Raw genomic sequence first — 19,011 nt, forward strand, 5'->3', positions numbered from 1 at the left:
ACACCAAATCATCACATGTGCAGCCAATTGGTTTTAGAAGTCACATCATTAGTTAAATGGAGATCTGTTTTTGGAGACCTATATACAGTCAAGGTGTTTCAATTGACTGTAGTAAAAATACACCTGTATCTGAAAGGTCCAACTGTTGTTGAGTCGTTATCTTAGTAAAAACTACACCAAGACGACAAGAGAACACTCCAAGCAGGTCCACGAAAAGGGTATTGAAAAGCACAAGTCAGGAGGTGGATACAAGAAAATTTCCAAGTCATAAAATACCCCTTGGACTTAGACAATAATCAAGAAATGGAAAGAATATGGCACAGTTGTAAATCTGCCTCGAACAGCCTGTCCTCAAAAACTGAGTGACCGTGCAAGAAGGGGACAAGTGAGGGAGGCCACCAAGAGGCCAATGACAACACTGGAGGAGTTACAAGCTTCAGTGACTGAGATGGGAGAGACTGCACATACAACTGTTGCTCAGGTTCTTCACCAGTCATAGAGTTACGAGAGAGTGGCAAAGAGAAAGCCACCGTTGAAAAAAACTCACATGAAATCACAGCTAGAATTTGCCAGAAGGCACGTGAGAGACTCTGAAGTCAGCTGGAAAAAGGCTCTATGGTCAGATGAAACCAAAATTGAGCTTTTTGTCAATCAGACTAAACACTATGTGAACGCTAAAGCCAAACACCGTACATCATCAAAACACACCGTCTCTACCGTGAAGCATGGTGGTGGCTGCATCATGCTGTGGGGATGCTTCCCTGTAGCAGGCCCTGGAAGGCTTGTGAAGGTAGAGGGTAAAATGAATGCAGCAAAATACAGGGAAATCCTGGAGGAAAACCTGATGCAGTCTGCAAGAGAACTGTGACTTAGGAGAAGATTTGTTTTCCAGCAAGACAATAACCCAAGCATAAAGCCAAAGCTTCACGGGAATGGCTTAAAAACAGCAAAGTTAATATCTTGAAGTAGCCAAGTCAAAGTCCAGACCTCAATCCAATTAAGAATTTGCAGCTGGACTTGAAAAGGGTTGTTCACGCATGAGCCCCCATGCAATCTGACAGACCTTGATCAGTTTTGTGAAGAAGAATGGGGAAAAATTGCGGTGTCCAGATGATAGAGACCTATCCACACAGACTCAGGGCTGTAATTGCTGCCAAAGGTGCATCTACTAAATACTGACTTGAAGGGGGTGAATACTTATACAACCAATTATTTTATGTTTTATATTTGTAATTAATTTAGATCACTTTGTAGAGATCCGTTTTCACTTTGACGCAAAAGAATCTTTTTCTGTTGATCGTGCCAAAATCAGCCACTGTGATTCAATGTTGTAAAGCAATAAACATGAGCATTTTTAAGACGGGGTTGAATACCTTTTATAGACACTGTACATAAAGACTTGACCTCCACAGCGGCCTGTGGCAAAGAATTCCATAGATTCACCACACTCTGGCTATAGAAATTCCTCCTCATCTCTGTTCTAAAAGGACGCCCCTCTATTCTGAGGCTGTGTCTTCTGGTTTTAGACTCTCCTACCACAGGAAACATCCTCTCCACATCCACTCTAGCAAGGTCTCTCACCATTCGATGGTTTCAATGAAGTCACCCCTTATTCTTTTGAATTCGAGAGAATACAGGCCCAGAGCCATCAAACGCTCTTCATACGATAAAGCATTCAATCCTGTTATTATTTTTGTGAACCTCCTTTGAACCCTGTCCAGTTTCAGCACATCCTTTCTAAGATAAAGGGCCCAAAACTGCTCACAATTCTCCCGATGAGGCCTCACCAGTGCTTTTTATAAAGTCTCAACATTACATCCTTGCTTTCATATTCTAGTCCCCTTGAAAGGAATGCTAACATCGCATTTGTCTTCCTCAACACGGACTCAACCTGCAAATTAACCTTCAGCGAATCCCCTTGCACTTCATTATTTGTATTTTCTTTGCATATAGAAAAGTGTCAACAATTTCATTTCTTCTACCGAAGTGTGTGACCATACACTTGCCGACATTATATTCCATCTACAAACGTATTTCTTTGCCCATTCTCCTAACCTAAGCCTTCCTGTAGCTCCTCTACTTCCTCAAAACTACCTGCCTCTCTAATTGCCTTCATATTGTTTGCAAATGCTCCAGCAAAACCATCAATTCCAGAATCTAAATCATTGACATATAATGTAAAAATAATCAGCCCCAATACAGACCCCTATGGAACACCTTTACAGCATCTAAATCATTGACATATAATGTAAAAATAATCAGTCCCAACACAGACCCCTGTGGAACACCACTAACCACCTTTAGCTAACCAGAAAAGGCTCCCTATACACACACTTTTCACCTCCCACCAATCAGCCACTGCTTTATCGATGCTAGAATCTATCCTGTAATACCATGGGCTTGTAGCTTGTTAAGCAGCCTCTTGTGTGGCATCTTGTCAAAGGCCCTCTGAAAATACAAGTAAACAACATCAACCAGTTCTCCCTTCTCAGTTATCCTGCTTGTTATTTCTTCAAAGAATTCCAACAGATTTGTCAGGCTAGATTTTCCCTTGAGGAAAGTTCATTCCGAAGAGGAAGAAAGATTCTAAGGGGAGTAAGGGGCGACCGTGGATGACAAGGGAAGTCAACGACAGTATAAAAATAAAAGAGAGGAAGTATAACATAGCAAGGATGAGCAGGAACCCAGAGGATTGGGAGACCTTTAAGGAGCAACAGAAGATAACTAAAAAGGCAATATGGGGGAAAAAGATGAGTTACGAAGGTAAGCTAGCCAGGAATATAAAGGAGGATAGAAAAAGCTTCTTTAGGTATGTGAAGAGGGAAAAAATAGTTAAGACCAAAGTTGGGCCCTTGAAGACAGAAATGGGTGAAATTATTATGGGGAACAAGGAAATGGCAGACGAACTGAACAGGTACTTTGGATCTGTCTTCACTAGGGAAGACACAAACAATCTCCCAGATGTAATAGTGGCCAGAGGACCTAGGGTAACGGAGGAACTGAAGGAAATTTGCATTAGGCAGAAAATGGTGTTGGATAGACTGATGGGACTGAAGGCTGATAAATCCCCAGGGTCTGATGGTCTGCACCCCAGGGTACTTAAGGAGGTGGCTCTAGAAATCATGGATGCATTGGTAATCATTTTCTAATGTTCTATAGATTCAGGATCAGTTCCTGCAGATTGAAGGGTAGCTAATGTTATCCCACTTTTTAAAGAAAGGAGGGAGAGAGAAAACAGGCAATTATAGACCAGTTAGTCTGACATCAGTGGTGGGGAAGATGCTGGAGTCAATTATAAAAGATGAAATAGTGGCACATTTGGACAGCAGTAGCAGGATTGGTCCAAGTCAGCATGGATTTACGAAGGGGAAGTCATGCTTGACTAATCTCCTGGAATTTTTTGAGGATGTAACTATGAAAATGGACAAGGGAGAGCCAGTGGATGTAGTGTACCTGGACTTTCAGAAAGCCTTTGATAAGGTCCCACATAGGAGATTAGTGGACAAAATTGGAGCACATGGTATTGGGGTTAGGGTACTGACATGGACAGAAAATTGGTTGGCAGACAGGAAACAAAGAGTAGGGATTAACGGGTCCTTTTCAGAATAGCAGGCAGTGACTAGTGGGGTACCGCAAAGCTCGGTGCTGGGACCGCAGCTATTTACAATATACATTAATGATTTAGATGAAGGGATTAAAGTAACATTAGCAAATTTGCAGATGACACAAAGCTGGGTGACAGTGTGAAATGTGAGGAGGATGTTATGACAATGCAGGGTGACTTGGACAGGTTGGGTGAGTGGGCAGATGTAGTTTAATGTGGATAAATGTGAGGTTATCCACTTTGGTGGCAAGAACAGGAAGGCAGATTACTATCTGAATGGTGTCAAGTTAGAAAAAGGGGAAGTACAACGAGATCCGGGGGTCCTTGTTCATCAGTCACTGAAAGTAAGCATGCAGGTACAGCAGGCAGTGAAGAAAGCTTGTTGGCCTTCATAACAAGGGGAATTGAGTATAGGAGCAAAGAAGTCCTTCTGCAGTTGTACAAGGCCCTGGTGAGACCCCACCTGGAGTATTGTGTACAGTTTTGGTCTCCAGATTTCATGAAGGACATTCTTGCTATTGATGGAGTGCAGCGTAGGTTCACTGGGTTAATTCCAGGGATGGCGGGAATGTCATATGTTGAAAGATTGGAGTGACTGGGCTTGTATACACTGAAATTTAGAAGGATGAGAGGGTATCTGATTGAAACATATAAGATTATTAAGGGATTGGACACGCTAGAGGCAGGAAACATGTTCCCAACGTTGGGGGAGTCCAGAACCAGAGGCCACAGTTTAAGAATAAGGGGTAGGCCATTCAGAACCGAGTTGAGGAAGAACTTTTTCACGCAGAGGGTTGTGGTTCTGTGGAATGCTCTGACTCAGAAGGCAGTGGAGGCCAATTCTCTGGATTCTTTCAAGAAAGAGTTAGATAGAGCTCTTAAAGATAGTGGAGTGAAGGGATATGGGGAGAAGGCAGGAACAGGGTACTGATCGTGGATGATCAGCCATGACCACAGTGAATGGCAGTGCTGGCTCAAAGGGCCAAATGGCCTACTTCTGCACCTATTGTCTATTGAAACCACACTGACCATGGTCTATTTTATCATGTGCCTCCAAGTACCCTGAGACCTCATCCTTAACAATGAACTCCTCCATCTTCCCAACCACTGAGATCGGAGTAACTGGCCTATAGTTTCCTTTCTTCTGCCTCTCTCTCTTCTTGAAGAATGGAGTGACATTTGTAATTAACCAGTCTTCCAGAATCCAGTGATTCTTGAAAGAGCATTACTAATGCCTCCACAATCTTTTCAGACACCTCTTTTAGAACTATGGTGTGTACACCATCTGGTTCAGGTGACTTACCTACTGTCAGACCTTTCAATTTTGCAAGAACCTTCTCTGGAGTTATGGTAACTTCACACACCTTATGCCTCCTGGAACTTCCAGCACAGTGAAGAGCGATGCAAAATACTTATTCAGTTCATCCACCATTTCCTTGTCCCCCAGTACTACCTCTCCAGCATCATTTTCCAATGGTCCGATATCCACTCACACCTCTCTTTTACACCTTAGGTATCTGAAGAAACTTTTGGAATCCTCTTAAATATTATTGGTTAGCTTACTTTTGGAATCCATTTTTACCCTTTTAATGACTTTTTTGTTGCCTTTATAACTTTTTAAAAGCTTCCCTATCCTCTAACTTCCCATTAACTTTTACTCTTATTATATGCCCTCTCTTTGGCTTTTATGTTGGTTTTGACTTCTCTTGTTAGCCACGGTTGTGTCATCCTTCATTTCGAATACTTCTTCCACTTTAGGATGTATACATCCTGTGCCTTCTGAATTGCTTCCAGAAGTTCCAGCCATTGCTGCTCTGCTGTCATCCCTGCCAGTTTTCTTTTCCAATCAACTTCAGCCAACTCCTTTCTCATGCCTCTATAATACCTTTCAGTCCTGTTCTCACCCTTTTCGATTTTGTCCACCTTTTGCCTTGTAACCCATCCTGTTGACTGCAAATTTGCCCAATCATCAGCCTCTCCTCACTACACATTGCCTCTGTTTGTAAACCAGCTACCTCATCTTCATCACTATTACCTGCCTTTCCTATGATACTTCTTTCATTGAGATATAGGCAGCTCAGTGCCCTAGTCGCACCATGCTCAACCATTTAATTCTTGACTTTGTCTGAGGTCTTACCAACATCTGCCTCCACAGCCTCTCCACTAACTGTTCTGGCACTCTGGTTCCCATACCCCTGCAACTCTAGTTTAATCTCCACAGTTGCAGCATTAATAAACCTTCCTGCTAGGATATTAGTCTCCCTCCAGTAAAGGTGCAAACTATCCCTTCAGTACAGGTCCCACCTTCCCTGGAAGAGAGCCCAATGATCCAAAACTCTTATGCTCTCCCTCCTAAACCAATTCCTTAGCCGCATATTATACTGTGTAAGCTTCCTAGTTCTGGCCTCACTAGCATGTGGCATGGGTAGCAATCCCGAGATTGCAACCCTGCAGGTCCTGCCATTTAACTTAGCACCAACTCCCTGATCTCCCTATGCAGAGTCTCATCACTCATCCTACCCAGGTCATTAGTACCTACATGGACCACGACCTCTGGCTGTTCATAAGATTGCTGAGGACTTGATCCAAGATATCTTGGACCCTGGTACCCAAGAGGCAACATACCATCTGGGAATCTCCTTCTCACCCATAGAACCTTCCGCCCGTTCCCCTTACTAATGAATCCCCTGTCACCACATCATGCCTCTTCTCCCCTCCCCCATTTCCCTTCTGAGTCACAGAGGCAGACTCGATGCCAGACTGTGACTTTCCTCTGGTGGGTCATCTCTCCCCCCTCCCCTCAAAGTACTCTGCACCGGCTCCTTATCTCCTTTCCCCTCCCTGACTGTCACTCAGTTTCCTGTGTCCTGCACCTTGTGTAACTACCTCTCTATATGTCCTATCACCCCTCAACTTCCTAATGATCCAGTGTTCATCCAGTTCCTGCTCCAACTCCTTCACGCAGATTGTTAGAAGCTGCAGTTGGATGTACTTCCTTCCTTTCCACATCCTGCAAGAGGAGCATTTCACTATCCTGCTTGTCATCTCCACTGTCTTTCCTTTGCTTTTCTGAGTAAAACCTCTCTTTGCTTAGGTCTCAAAGAGCTAAAGCCTTAAGATCACCACTCTGACCATGTCCACTCAGACAACGGCTACTGTGACGATATTATAGTGGTTATAGTTCTTTGTAACATCTGGAAGATCCTGTTAGTGTTGTATTATTTGAATAGGGGCTATTGCTTAGCTCTTATCTACAAATTTGAATGGAATGTTTCTTACCTGTGGGGTACATGAAGGGTCGACCATGTTGGTTCACCATCTCTTAGCCTTTAGTCTCTCTGTTCTTGGCTACTAGACTTTTGCAGCTCTACATTTCCAACTCTCTTTGTTCTACATCACTTAATAAAACCATGGTGAAACAACAAGTTTTGTTCCTCTTTCCTGACTTCCAAAAGAATCTTAGATTTAAAACATCTCTAACAGCACCAACACAGTCGACTCACCGGACCACACAGCGTTGGAACCAGCTCCCTGTGCCGTGGCTCCAGGTTTGGTAACACGTGCTCTCTCTCCTCACTAGAACCAGACTCCATGTTGCCCTTTATACAGGAAAAATCCACAACAACAACAGTTAGCAAATGGTAAGAAAACACCCCACCGCTGTGCAAAGATTTGCTGCAAAATTGATTTGTAAAGCAGGCGCGGCATGAAATGTCCCCCGTATACGTATTGAAAGATATTTCCCCCCGGGTTCGATAAAGTATGACTAAATGATGGTGGCTCAATACAAAATAATATCTGGGCAAATAAAAGCTGATCAAATTTTGAAAGTTCAAAGTAAATTTATATATGTCACCACAGACTATGCTGAAGATTCATTTTCTTGCAGGCATTCACAGAAGAAAGAAATACAGTAGGATCAGTGAAAAACTACACAAGGGACTGACAACAGCCAATGTGCAAAACACAACAAATTGTGCTAGTCATAGTCATACTTTATTGATCCCCGGGGAAAATGGTTTTCGTTACAGTTGCACCAAAAATAATAAATAGTAATAGAACCATAAATAGTTAAATAGTAATACGTAAATTATGCCAGTAAATTATGAAATAAGTCCAGGACCAGCCTATCGGCTCAGGGTGTCTGACCCTCCAAGGGAGGAGTTGTAAAGTTTGATGGCCACAGGCAGGAATGACTTCCTATGACGCTCTGTGTTGCATCTTGGTGGAATGAGTCTCTGGCTGAATGTACTCCTGTGCCCATCCAGTCCATTATGTAGTGGATGGGAGACATTGACCAAGATGGCATGCAACTTGGACAGCATCCTCTTTTCAGACACCACTGTGAGAGAGTCCAGATCCATCCCTATAACATCACTAGCCTTACGGATGAGTTTGTCGTACAGAAAACAGAAAATACTCAGCAGGTCAGGCAGCATCTGTGGAGAGGTGAACAGAGTTTGCCCTTTTTCAGGACAGGGAAAAGTTAGAAAACAAGCAGAGGAGAGGTTTGGAGAATTAAGAGGAAATGTTAGGGTGGATCAGGAAAGATTGAAAGACTGCAGAGAAGGTGGCTGAGTATTGATAAAGGATGCAGATGCAGATCCAACCAGAAGGGATTAAATAAGAGGAACAGAGGAATGGGAAACAATGCAGAACAAAATACCACAGTGATAGGATACCTGACATTCAGAGGTATTAATCAACAAGCTCCAAAACATAGGGCTCTGTACCTCTCTCTGCAACTGGATCCTTGACTTCCCTTAACAGGAAACCACAATCATTACAGATCGGAAATAACATCTCCTCCTCACTGATAATCAACACCGATGCAACTCACTGATGTCTGTTCTGCTCGCTCTACACCCACGGCTGTATGGCTAGGCACAACTCAAACACCATCTATGAATCTACTGAGCTGGCAGAATCTCAGCTAGCGAGGAGGAAGCATACAGGAGCGAGACAGATCAGCTGCCCGAGTGATGTTGCAACAACAACCGCACACTCCATGTCAGCAAAACCTAGGAAATGACTGTGGGCTTCAGGAAGGGGAAATCAGGAGAACAGACACTGGTCCTCAGCAAGGGGTCAGCGGTGGAAAGGGTGAGCAGCTTCAAGTTCCTGGGCACCTGCGTCTCTGAGGATCTTTCTTAGGCTGATATATTGATGCAATTATGAAGAAGGCATGATAGTGGTCATCTCTCCAGCATCATTTTCCAACAGTCTGACATCCACTCTCACCCCTCTTTCACTCTTTGTATCTCTGAATAAACTATTGGCATCCTCTTTTATATTATTGGCTAACTTACCATATTTCATCTTTTCCCCCTCTTGTGTTGGTTTTTAAATTTCCCAATCCTCTAATTTACTATTAATCTTTTGCTATGTTATATGCCTTCTCTTTTGCTTTTGTTCAAAAGATTCGAAAGTTCATTTATTATCAAAGTATACAACGCTGAAGTTCTTCAATTCTCTGGGTAGCCATGAAACCAAGAAAGAAAAGGAAGTACAATCATCATCCTCCAAGTCCCACCTCCCCACAAAAAACAAACAAAAACAGAACAGGTACATTGATCCCCAAGTCCCTCCTCTGGTACAAAAAAACACAAACAAAATGGATCAGGCACATAGACCCCTAATTCCCTCTCCCCGCACAAAAACCTAGAAGATTGGGCGAAAAGACACAGAATATAAAAACTATAAGACTGAAAAAAAAGTCTTTGACTTCCTTTATCAGCCACGGTTGCTTCATCCTCCCTTTAGAATACTTCTTCTTTGGGATGTATCTGTCCTGCACCTTCTGAATTGCCCCCAGAATCTCCAGCGATTACCATTCTGCCATCATCCCTGCTAGTGTTCCCCTTCCTCTTCAACTTGGTGGCCAGCTTCACTCATATATAATTCTATCATATTATGATCACTGCTTTTGAAGGGTCCCCCAGGACTCACCCATTTGGGATGGAGATACAAACAAATTTTCTCACCTAGAGAGTGGTGATTTTCTGCGATTCTCTCCCCAAGACAGTTGTGGGTGCAGTTAAGGGAACATTGAAGAGGAGGGTCGGTGGATTTTCATATATTAATGGGATCAAGGGATGGATGCAGAAAGTGTAACTGGGCCGGAATGTTCCTAACAGAACTCCGTAGTGGTTCAAAGGTTCATTTATTATCAAACTATGTATGCAGTATTGACTTCTCCAGATAGTCACGAAACAAAAATCAACCCCTTCCTGCACAAAAATACTAAAAAATTTGTGCCAACCGGCAGCAAGAGAAAGCGTCAACACGATCAACAATTATCTGGCAGCAGTGAGCAGCAGGCTGTAGGCACTGAACACTCGCTCGCCTTCCGCATTCGCCTCGATGTTTCGATCTTCCTCGATGCTTTAATCAACAAAATGGAGTCAATCACGGGCTCGTGTCTCATCTCTAAGCTTCGCCTTGAGGCCCATGCTCGTCTTCAGGAATTTCCTTGGAGGCAGCAGAGCACTCGATCACTTAGTTGACCTCCAAACTGTAAATTGCAGACTCTAACAGCTCCAGAAACACACTTAAGATAAAAAGACATACAAGAAGTGTAATAAAGAGTTTCATGGACTATCTGAAAGGTGTGGCCCCAGGAATCGTTGCTCGCTAGCTCCAGGGTGGATCAGTAATGGTGTCAGTCAGGGAATAAACAGGGATCCTGTTCCCTCGGTTACTGCCAAGAACCCACTGTTAACATTGCCCTGGCGTCCTGTGCCATCCAACAACACAGTGAAGATTCCGGATTGTTTAATGCCTTTTCCAGTACGCAAGTGTAGAACAGAATGAAATAATTGTTACTGCCGATCTGATGCAGCTAAAAAGTAACCCACAGATGACAGAGAACACAATAATAATTTTTTAAAAACCCACACACGATAAATATGAATACATAAGAGAGCTTAGATAGATTATATGCCCATAAAGTGACGATAGGCGGTACATCAGATGACTGACGGGAAATGATAAACTATCGGCGGAGTTGGTGAGTGGAGATGTTAATTAGCCTTTCAGTGGGATGACAAAGGAATTAAGTCGGTGGCTGAACTCGACCCTCCGTCCAGCCAAGTCAAATCCAGTGTACCTCCAGAAACCAGGTCACTGCCGGACCCACATGATCCCCAACAACCCCCTGCTGGTCACCCCGCACAACTCCCTGACCCACGGCTCCCGGTCACCCCGCACAACTCCCACAGCCCACGGCTCCCGGTCACCCCGCACAACTCCCCGACCCACGGCTCCCGGTCACCCCGCACAACTCCCACGGCCCACAGCTCCCGGTTACCCCGCACAACTCCCTGACCCATGGCTCCCGGTCACCCCGCACAACTCCCTGACCCATGGCTCCCAGTCACCCCGCACGACTCCCACAGCCCACGGCTCCCGGTCACCCCGCACAACTCCCCGACCCATGGCTCCCGGTCACCTCGCACAACTCCCCACCCACGGCTCCCGGTCACCCCGCACAACTCCCCACCCACGGCTCCCGGTCACCCCACACAACTCCCACGGCCCACGGCTCCCGGTTACCCCGCACAACTCCCACAGCCCATGGCTCCCAGTCACCCCGCACAACTCCCCGACCCACGGCTCCCGGTCACCCCGCACAACTCCCCGATCCACGGCTCCCAGTCACCCCGCACAACTCCCCACCCACGGTTCCCGGTCACCCCACACAACTCCCCGATCCACGGCTCCCAGTCACCCCGCACAACTCCCCACCCACGGTTCCCGGTCACCCCACACAACTCCCCGATCCACGGCTCCCAGTCACCCCGCACAACTCCCCGACCCACGGCTCCCAATTACCCCACACAACTCCCCGATCTACGGCTCCCGGTCACCCCGCACCTCCGCCGGACCACACTCCACCCTAAGTCTGCTGTCCGGGCAGACTGCCCAAACTTCCGCATTTTCTAGATGCGCCGCGTCACATTAAACGCCACCCAGCTCTCCCTCACTACTCCTTCAGTACCGCCCCTCCCGTGGCGGGCTGCTCCTTCATTACTGTCCCTCCACAGGAGGTGCTTTCCCCGGCGTTTTTACCACTACAACATTGTTTATCTCGAATTCAGAATTCACAAATGTAAATATGCAGCATAAACTTTTGATAACCACAAGAGTATTGAAAATAACCCAATAAATGTCGAACAATGACAATCTTGTGTGGCGCCCATTGAAAGAGTTAAACAAATGGAACGGCCATGGAGTGGTACAGGATGGAAACAAGCCCTTCGGCCCAAATGGTCTATGCTCCCTGCTAGTCCCACTTGCCATCGTTTGATCCATAACCCTCCAAGCCCAGCCTGCTGAGTCCTCATCAGTACCTTTTGCTTCATAGCATTTTCCCCTTAAGGAAAAACATCCTCTCTGTTTTAATTTTTATTAATAGAGTTTGCTGACCACCATGGTACTATGGCACCTCATTCACTTCTTTCTTCCTCTTCCCTCGGACCATGCCTTGAATTTCGGTTTCCCACAGATTATTTTCCTTTCCCTAAGTCACCTTGAGTACTTGCCTCCCTTCCCCAGACGGTCAGAGTCAAAGTCAAGTTTATTATCATCTGCACAGCTCCAATGTCATATTTAAGATTGCTGACACCATCACTTCCATCAGCTGAACCAAAGGCGGTGACGAATCAGCATACAGCGGGGAGACTGAAAATCTGGCTGAGAGGTGCCACAACAACCACCTCTTACTCAATGTCAGCAAGACCAAGGAGCTGATTACCAACCAGGAGGAGGAAACCGGAGTCCATGAGCCAGTCTTCGGTGGAGAAGGTCAGCAACTTTAAATTCCTCGGTTATTATGTGTCCTGGGCCTAGCACGCAAGTGCAATTACACAGAAAGCAGGGCAGCACATCTACTTCCTTCGGAGTTTGTGGAGATTCGGTGCTACATCTAAAGCTTTAGCAAACTTCTTTAGGTGTGTGGTGGAGCGTACATTGACTGTTTGCATCACAGGCTGGTATGGAACAGAAAATCCTACAAAAAGTAGTGGATATGGTCCAGTCCATCACGGGTAAAGCCCTCCCCACCACTGAGTACACCTACGTGAAATGCTGTACACAGGGAAACAGCAGCCATCATCAGGGACCCCCACCACCCAGGCCATGCTCTCTTCTCACTGCTGCCATCAGGCAGGAGGTACAGGAGCCTCAGGACCCACCACCAGGCTCAGGAACAGTTATTACCCCTCAGTCATTAGGCAGGAGGTACAGGAGCCTCAGGGCCCACACCACCAGGCTCAGGAACAGTTATTAGCCCTCAACCATCAGGCTCTTGAACCGAAAGGGATAACTTCAATTGCTCCATCATTGAAATTGGTTCCCAAAATCTACGAATTCACTTTCAAAGACTCTTCATCTCATGTTTTTGATATTTATTGCTTATAGATTTATTACTATTGTTTCTTTTTGTATTTACACAGTTTGTCGTCTTCCACTCTCTGGTCTTAGCACCCAAGTTGGGAGGCCTTTCATCGATTCTAATAGTGTATTCTAGGGGTCACCAGCATACGTATGGAGTTGGAATTATTTTAAACAAACAAGTATCAAAATGTCTTATGGGATATTGGGCAATATCCGACCAGCTGCTTTTAGTTAAATTAAGGGGTAACCCTTTTAACATTAGCATAATCCAAGCCTATGCGCCAACAAATGATGTAGATGAAGAAGATATCAACAAATTATATGGCGGTCTCAACAGTGCTTATGAGCAATGTAAATCTCAGGATATAAAACTAGTCATGGGAGATTTTAACTCCAAAGTTGGACAGGAAAGGGTTGATAACATCATAGGACCTTTTGGATTAGGGGAGAAAAATGAAAATGGAGAAAGGTTTACTGATTGGTATGTCAGAAACAACTAAGTGATCTCCCATACCTGGTATAAAAACCATCCATGTAGATTGTGTACTTGGATTAACCCTGGAGATAGAACAAGGAATCAATAGATTTCATCACCATCAATGAACGCTTTAGAAATAATACCACAAATTCTAAAGCCTGCCCAGGAGCAGACTGTGGTTCAGATCACCATCCAGTAATAGCTACCATTAAAACAAAATTAAAGAAACTGAAACGTGGAAAAAAGAGAAAGGAGTATATGTTGGGAGAACTTAAAAATGATATTATACTTAAGCAACAATTCAAAACAGCGGTAGAAGAACACCTCAGCAAAAACGAAACAACACCTATTTGGGACAGATTTAAATACGCTATACAGCAATCAGCAGAGGAGATAATCCCAGTACAAGAAATCCAACACACCAACAAGGAGTGGATAACCCAAGAAATTCTAGATCTGATGGAACGAAGAAGGTCAGTGAAGAATAATGAAGTGCAATACAGAGAGCCAGACAGACGGACCAGACAATTGTGTAATATTGCAAAGGAAGAATGGCTGAATCAAAAATGCAATGAAGTAGAAGGTCATATTAACAACAGCAAAGAAATGCACAAGAAGATTAAGGAAATTACTGGAATTAAGAAAACCTCCTCTACAGGATGCATAAGATCAGCAGACGGATCCATACTAACAGATCCAGATAAAGTATGTGACAGGTGGATTCAGTATATAGAGCAGCTTTTTGAAGATAATAGAGGGGAACCCCCAATATTAAGCACCCTAATTCTGGCCCACCTATTACCAAAGAAGAAATAACTAAAGCATGAAACATGGTAAAGTCAATGGACCTGATGAAATTTCAGTGGAAATGATACAAGCCCTAGATGATCTGGACATAGATATGCTTTTTGAACTGTTCAATGGCATATATGAGTCTGGTGTATTGTCTGACGATCTCTTGAAATCAGTATTTATAACTGCCAAAAATTCCTGGAACTACTGACTGCAAAAATTATAGAACAATTAGTCTTCTGAGTAACATAATAAAGATCTTGTTGAGAATTGTTCTGAGTTGAATTAGAAATGCAATTTTCATTCTACGAATGCTTTCAGAAAGGGCAATTGAATATTTAAATGATGTCTTTTTATGTTTTATTGATTTCACTAAAGCATTCAACAAAGTGCAACATGAAAAATTATTTCAAATTCTTGCTAAACTAAATATAGATGGAAGGGACCAACAACTGCTTCAAAATTTATAATGGAATCAAACAGTGGTGGTAAAAATTAATGATAATATAAGCAGTTGGACTAAAATTCAGAGAGGAGTTAGATAGGGATGCGTTGCCTCACCAGAATTATTTAATATCTATAGCAATATTATTCTCAGAGAAATAGAAGACCTAGATGGGATAAAAATTGGAGGTGTCAACATCGAAAAATATAAGATATACAGATGATACCACCCTAATAGCAAGTGCTGCAGAAGACCTACAAATCCTCCTAGACAAAGTAGTACAAACATGGGCAGATTTTGGTCTAACCATCAACTGTAAAAAAACAAAATGTATGGTAATATCAAAACAGCAGGATACTCCCAACTGCCAATTGTACATCAGTAACCAAGAGATTGAACAAAAGACCAGCTTTAATTACCTTGGTAGTTTTATATCACAAGATGCTAGAAGTAAAGTAGAAATAAAAAGAAGAATTGCCATTGCCAAAACCAACTTCCAAAAAATGAAACCCATTTTTTACCAATAGACACATTTCTATGACAAGCCTTAGGCTACTAAAATGTTACATCTGGTCAATCTTGTTGTATGCTTCCGAAACACGGACTACAACACCAGAACTCCAAAGAAACATCAGAAAGGGAGAAATAGAATGCCTTACATTACAAGGCCGTATGCCTGGGAAACGCAGAAGAGGAAGGCAAAGAAGAAAATATATGGACACTGTGAAAGAACCAACACATCTAAGTGTGTGAGGTATCATTGACGCTATGAGGGATCGATCGATGTGGAGAGCCATGATTGCCCAAGCGTGTAATGCGCAAGGCACATGAAGAAGCTGTTCTGTATTTCATTTTGTGCTGTTCTGTGTGAGCTGCTTGTTTTCAGCTCATGTTGGGATTATTGTTGAAGATAAGAGATGAGGAGAAATGTGTGCCATCCAATTAGGATGATCGAATTGAAAGGTGGGCCTCCCTGGTTAAGGTTTTTTTTTGGTCCGAGGGAGATGAAGAGGGAAGACACGGGACAGAAGAGGTTGTAGGATTCGACCTGGAGTGAGATCGCGATTCAACGAAGTCCAGAGTGAGATCAATTGAGGATTTGTGACTTGGAGAAACTGTGAACTCCAACTTGTGCACATTAGGCCGTTTCATTAAAATGTCCCCTTTTCTTTTATGTTCTTTTCTTTACTAACCCTTTCATCAAATTAAGAATTATAAAGATAAGTTGCATGCCATCTTGGACAATGTCTCCCATCCACTACATAATGTACTGGTTGAGCACAGGAGTACATTCAGCCAGAGACTCATTCCACCGAGATGCAACACAGAGCATCATAGAAAGTCATTCCTGCCTGTGGCCATCAAACTTTACAACTCCTCCCTTGGAGGGTCAGACACTCTGAGCCAACAGGCTGGTCCTGGACTTATTTCCTGGCATAATTTACATATTACTACTTAATTATTTATGGTTTTATTACTACTTAATTATTTATGGTGCAACTGTAACAAAAAACAAATTCCCCCAGGATCAATAAAGTATGACTATGATAAAATTTTTAATTGTATGTGCTGTACTGCCTGTTATTTTGTGGCGTTCAGTTGTAACAGAGTAACAAATTACACAGCATCCACACAAATGGGGGTCCGGGGTGGGCTCACGTCTCAATCTCACACATTTAGCGGGGCCAGAGATTGTCTTATGCAGTCGAGGAAACCAGGGTGTTTCAAATGTTTAAAGGGAACAGGAGGGGAAACTTCTTCACTCAGAGGGTGGTGAGAGTGTGGAACGAGCTGCCAGTAAGAGTGGTGGACGCAGTTTTGTTTTCAACATTTAAGAGCAGTTTGGATAGGCACATGGATGGGAGGGTATGGTGGGTTAAGGCCCCCGTGCAGGTGGATGGGACTGGGCAGTTTAAATGGTCAGCATGGGCTGAATGGCCAAATGATCTGTTTCTGTGCCGTACTTTTCTATGACTCTAGAAACACACCTTTATTGTGATATTCCTGCAGGCAGTTTGTACTCGTCTCAAGGGAATTGTTATTTTGGTAAAGCTTGTCAATTAACCTCAGATAGAGAACATTCCATCAATGATAAATTATGTTCTACTTTTTTCCAGAGAAACCACTAATCCTGCTTGTTGGTTGATAATGGTTTTGTCTTGGGGATGTTTAGTGAATCCTGATACAAGAGTGATGGGCTGATATTCTGGTAGGAGCCCCTGAGCTCCTAAACAGGCAATCATGAATTCATCTCTGGGCTCCCTTGACATCACCCCCTTTGGGGATTGTGGACACTGAATTTACCCACTGACGCCACATAGATTTTTCCAAAATAAAGGGACAAGGACAAGGCAAGTCGCTTGGAGAGTTTTCTGTCAGAGATTATCATCCTTCAGCTGGCACAGATACAAAATGGAGAAAGGCAGAGTGTTGTGGAACCCCAGTTGCATGTGTGACAAATCCACACTCTCCTGCCACCCACTCATATCCCTGCTCCTTTGGCTGGCAGGCCTTTCACTTCCAACCGTATTCAGTTGAACATTTTTATTCTCAGGGAAGTTATGGGTCCATCATCTCAAAGGATATGCTGGCATTAGTGAATTTCCAGAGGAGGTCGACAAGAATGATCCTGGGAATGAAAGGGTTAATGTAAGAAGAGCATTTGATGGATCTGAGCCTCTGCTTACTGGATTTTAGAAGAATGGGGTGGGGTGGAGGGGATCTCACTGAAACATATTTAATATTGAAAGGCCTAGACAGAGTGAATGTGGAGAGGACGTTTCCTGTAGTGGGGGAGTCTGAGACCAGAGGGCACAGATAGACTGGATGTGGAGAGGATGTTTCCTATAGATTATGAAGACATGTAGTCATCTTTTATTGTCATTTAGTAATGCGTGCATTAAGAAATGATACATTATTTCCTCTGGTATGATATCACAAAACACAGGACAGACCAAGACTGAAAAAACTGACAAAACCACTTAATTATAACATACTATAATTATAACAAACAGTGCAACAATACCATAACTTGATGAAGAAGTCCATGAGCACAGTAAAGTTCAAAGTTTCTCAAATGTCCCACATCTCATGCAGATGGGAGAAGGAAGAAAAACTCTCCCTGCCATGCCGACCACAATCCGACTCTGAGTCATCCGAAAACTTCGAGCCTCTGATCAGCTCTCCGACACCGAGTACTGAGCGCCATCTCCGTCCGAACGATTCTACCTCCTTCTCGGTCGCCAAAAGCAGGCAAGGCCGGGGATTTTGAGGCCTATCCTCCGAAAGATTCCCGACCACGCAGTAACGACAGCAGTGAACGGGCGTTTCAGAAATTTCTCCAGATGTTCCTCTGTGCTTTCACATCCATTCTCCATCAAATCAGAATCGTCCACGGCCCCTATTTAACAGATACGATATCATTTTTCACCAGAGAGATGCTCACACGCAGGCGCGCCGCCATCTTCTCCTCCCGCCTATAGTGGGGGAGTCTGAGACCAGGGGGCACAGACTCAGAATAGAGGGGTCCATTTGGAACAGAGATGAGGAGAAATTTCTTCAGGTAGTGGGTAGTGAATCTGTGGAATTCATTGCCACAGATGACTGTGGAGCCCAAGTCGTTGGGTATACTTAAAGCGGAGGTTGATAGGTTCTTGTTTAGTAAGGGCCTCAAAGGTTATGGGGAGAAGGCGTGAAAACGGTGTTGAGAGGAATAGTACATCAGCCATGTTTGCATGTGGAAAGTCATACACAAAGCAATGTGACAATGAAGGTTTAGTGTGCTTCAGGGGTGTTAGAGCATGGAGTATAGAACAGTACAGGCCCTTTGCACCACAATGTTATGCCAACCTTTTAGCACTGAGTCTTGTGCTGTGGCTCAGCAGAGAAGAGAGGTGAAGGGGACTGCAGTAGTGATAGGAGATTCCACTGGTAGAGGAACTGAGACACCCAGATGGCATATTGCCTCCCAGATGGCCGAGAAGGTGGTGTCTTAGATCATGCCCATGGCATTCTCCAGGCGGAGGGTGAGCAGCCAGAAGACTTGGTACATATTGGTACCAATGACATAGGTAGACAAGGTGGGGAGGTTGTGAAGAGAAATTTTAGGGAGCTATGTAGGAAGCTGAAATGCAGGACCTCCAGGGTAGTAATCTCTGGACTGCTGTCTCTGCCACGTGCCAGGAAGGGTAAGAATGGGATGATTTGGCAGGTGAATGCATGGTTGAGGAACTGGTGCAGGGAGCAGAGTTTCAGATTTATGGATCATTGGGATCTCTTCTGGGGAAGATATGAGTT

At 44.0% G+C, this 19,011-nt stretch overlaps 1 protein-coding gene across 8 annotated transcripts in view; it reads right to left on the reverse strand.

Moving 5' to 3' along the window:
* LOC140188687 (uncharacterized) overlaps positions 1-11,516 on the reverse strand; it is a 49,811-nt gene extending 38,295 nt beyond the window's left edge. The window contains exons 1-2 of one of the 8 annotated variants that reach the window (XM_072245198.1): positions 11,438-11,516; positions 7,108-7,203 (exon numbers count right to left, since the gene is read on the reverse strand). In XM_072245198.1, the coding sequence (XP_072101299.1) occupies positions 7,108-7,197 (90 nt within the window). In that variant the 5' untranslated portion in view covers positions 7,198-7,203; positions 11,438-11,516. Of the gene's footprint in view, positions 1-7,107; positions 7,204-9,588; positions 9,837-9,866; positions 10,794-11,298; positions 11,323-11,437 lie in introns of those variants that run through there. The other 7 variants (XM_072245203.1, XM_072245204.1, XM_072245205.1 and 4 more) reach the window with 7 other exon arrangements.
* Between the last annotated feature and the right edge of the window lie 7,495 nt (positions 11,517-19,011).

This window comes from Mobula birostris, chromosome 27 (genome assembly GCF_030028105.1).
Source record: "Mobula birostris isolate sMobBir1 chromosome 27, sMobBir1.hap1, whole genome shotgun sequence".
Classification (NCBI taxonomy): Eukaryota; Metazoa; Chordata; class Chondrichthyes; order Myliobatiformes; family Myliobatidae; genus Mobula; species Mobula birostris.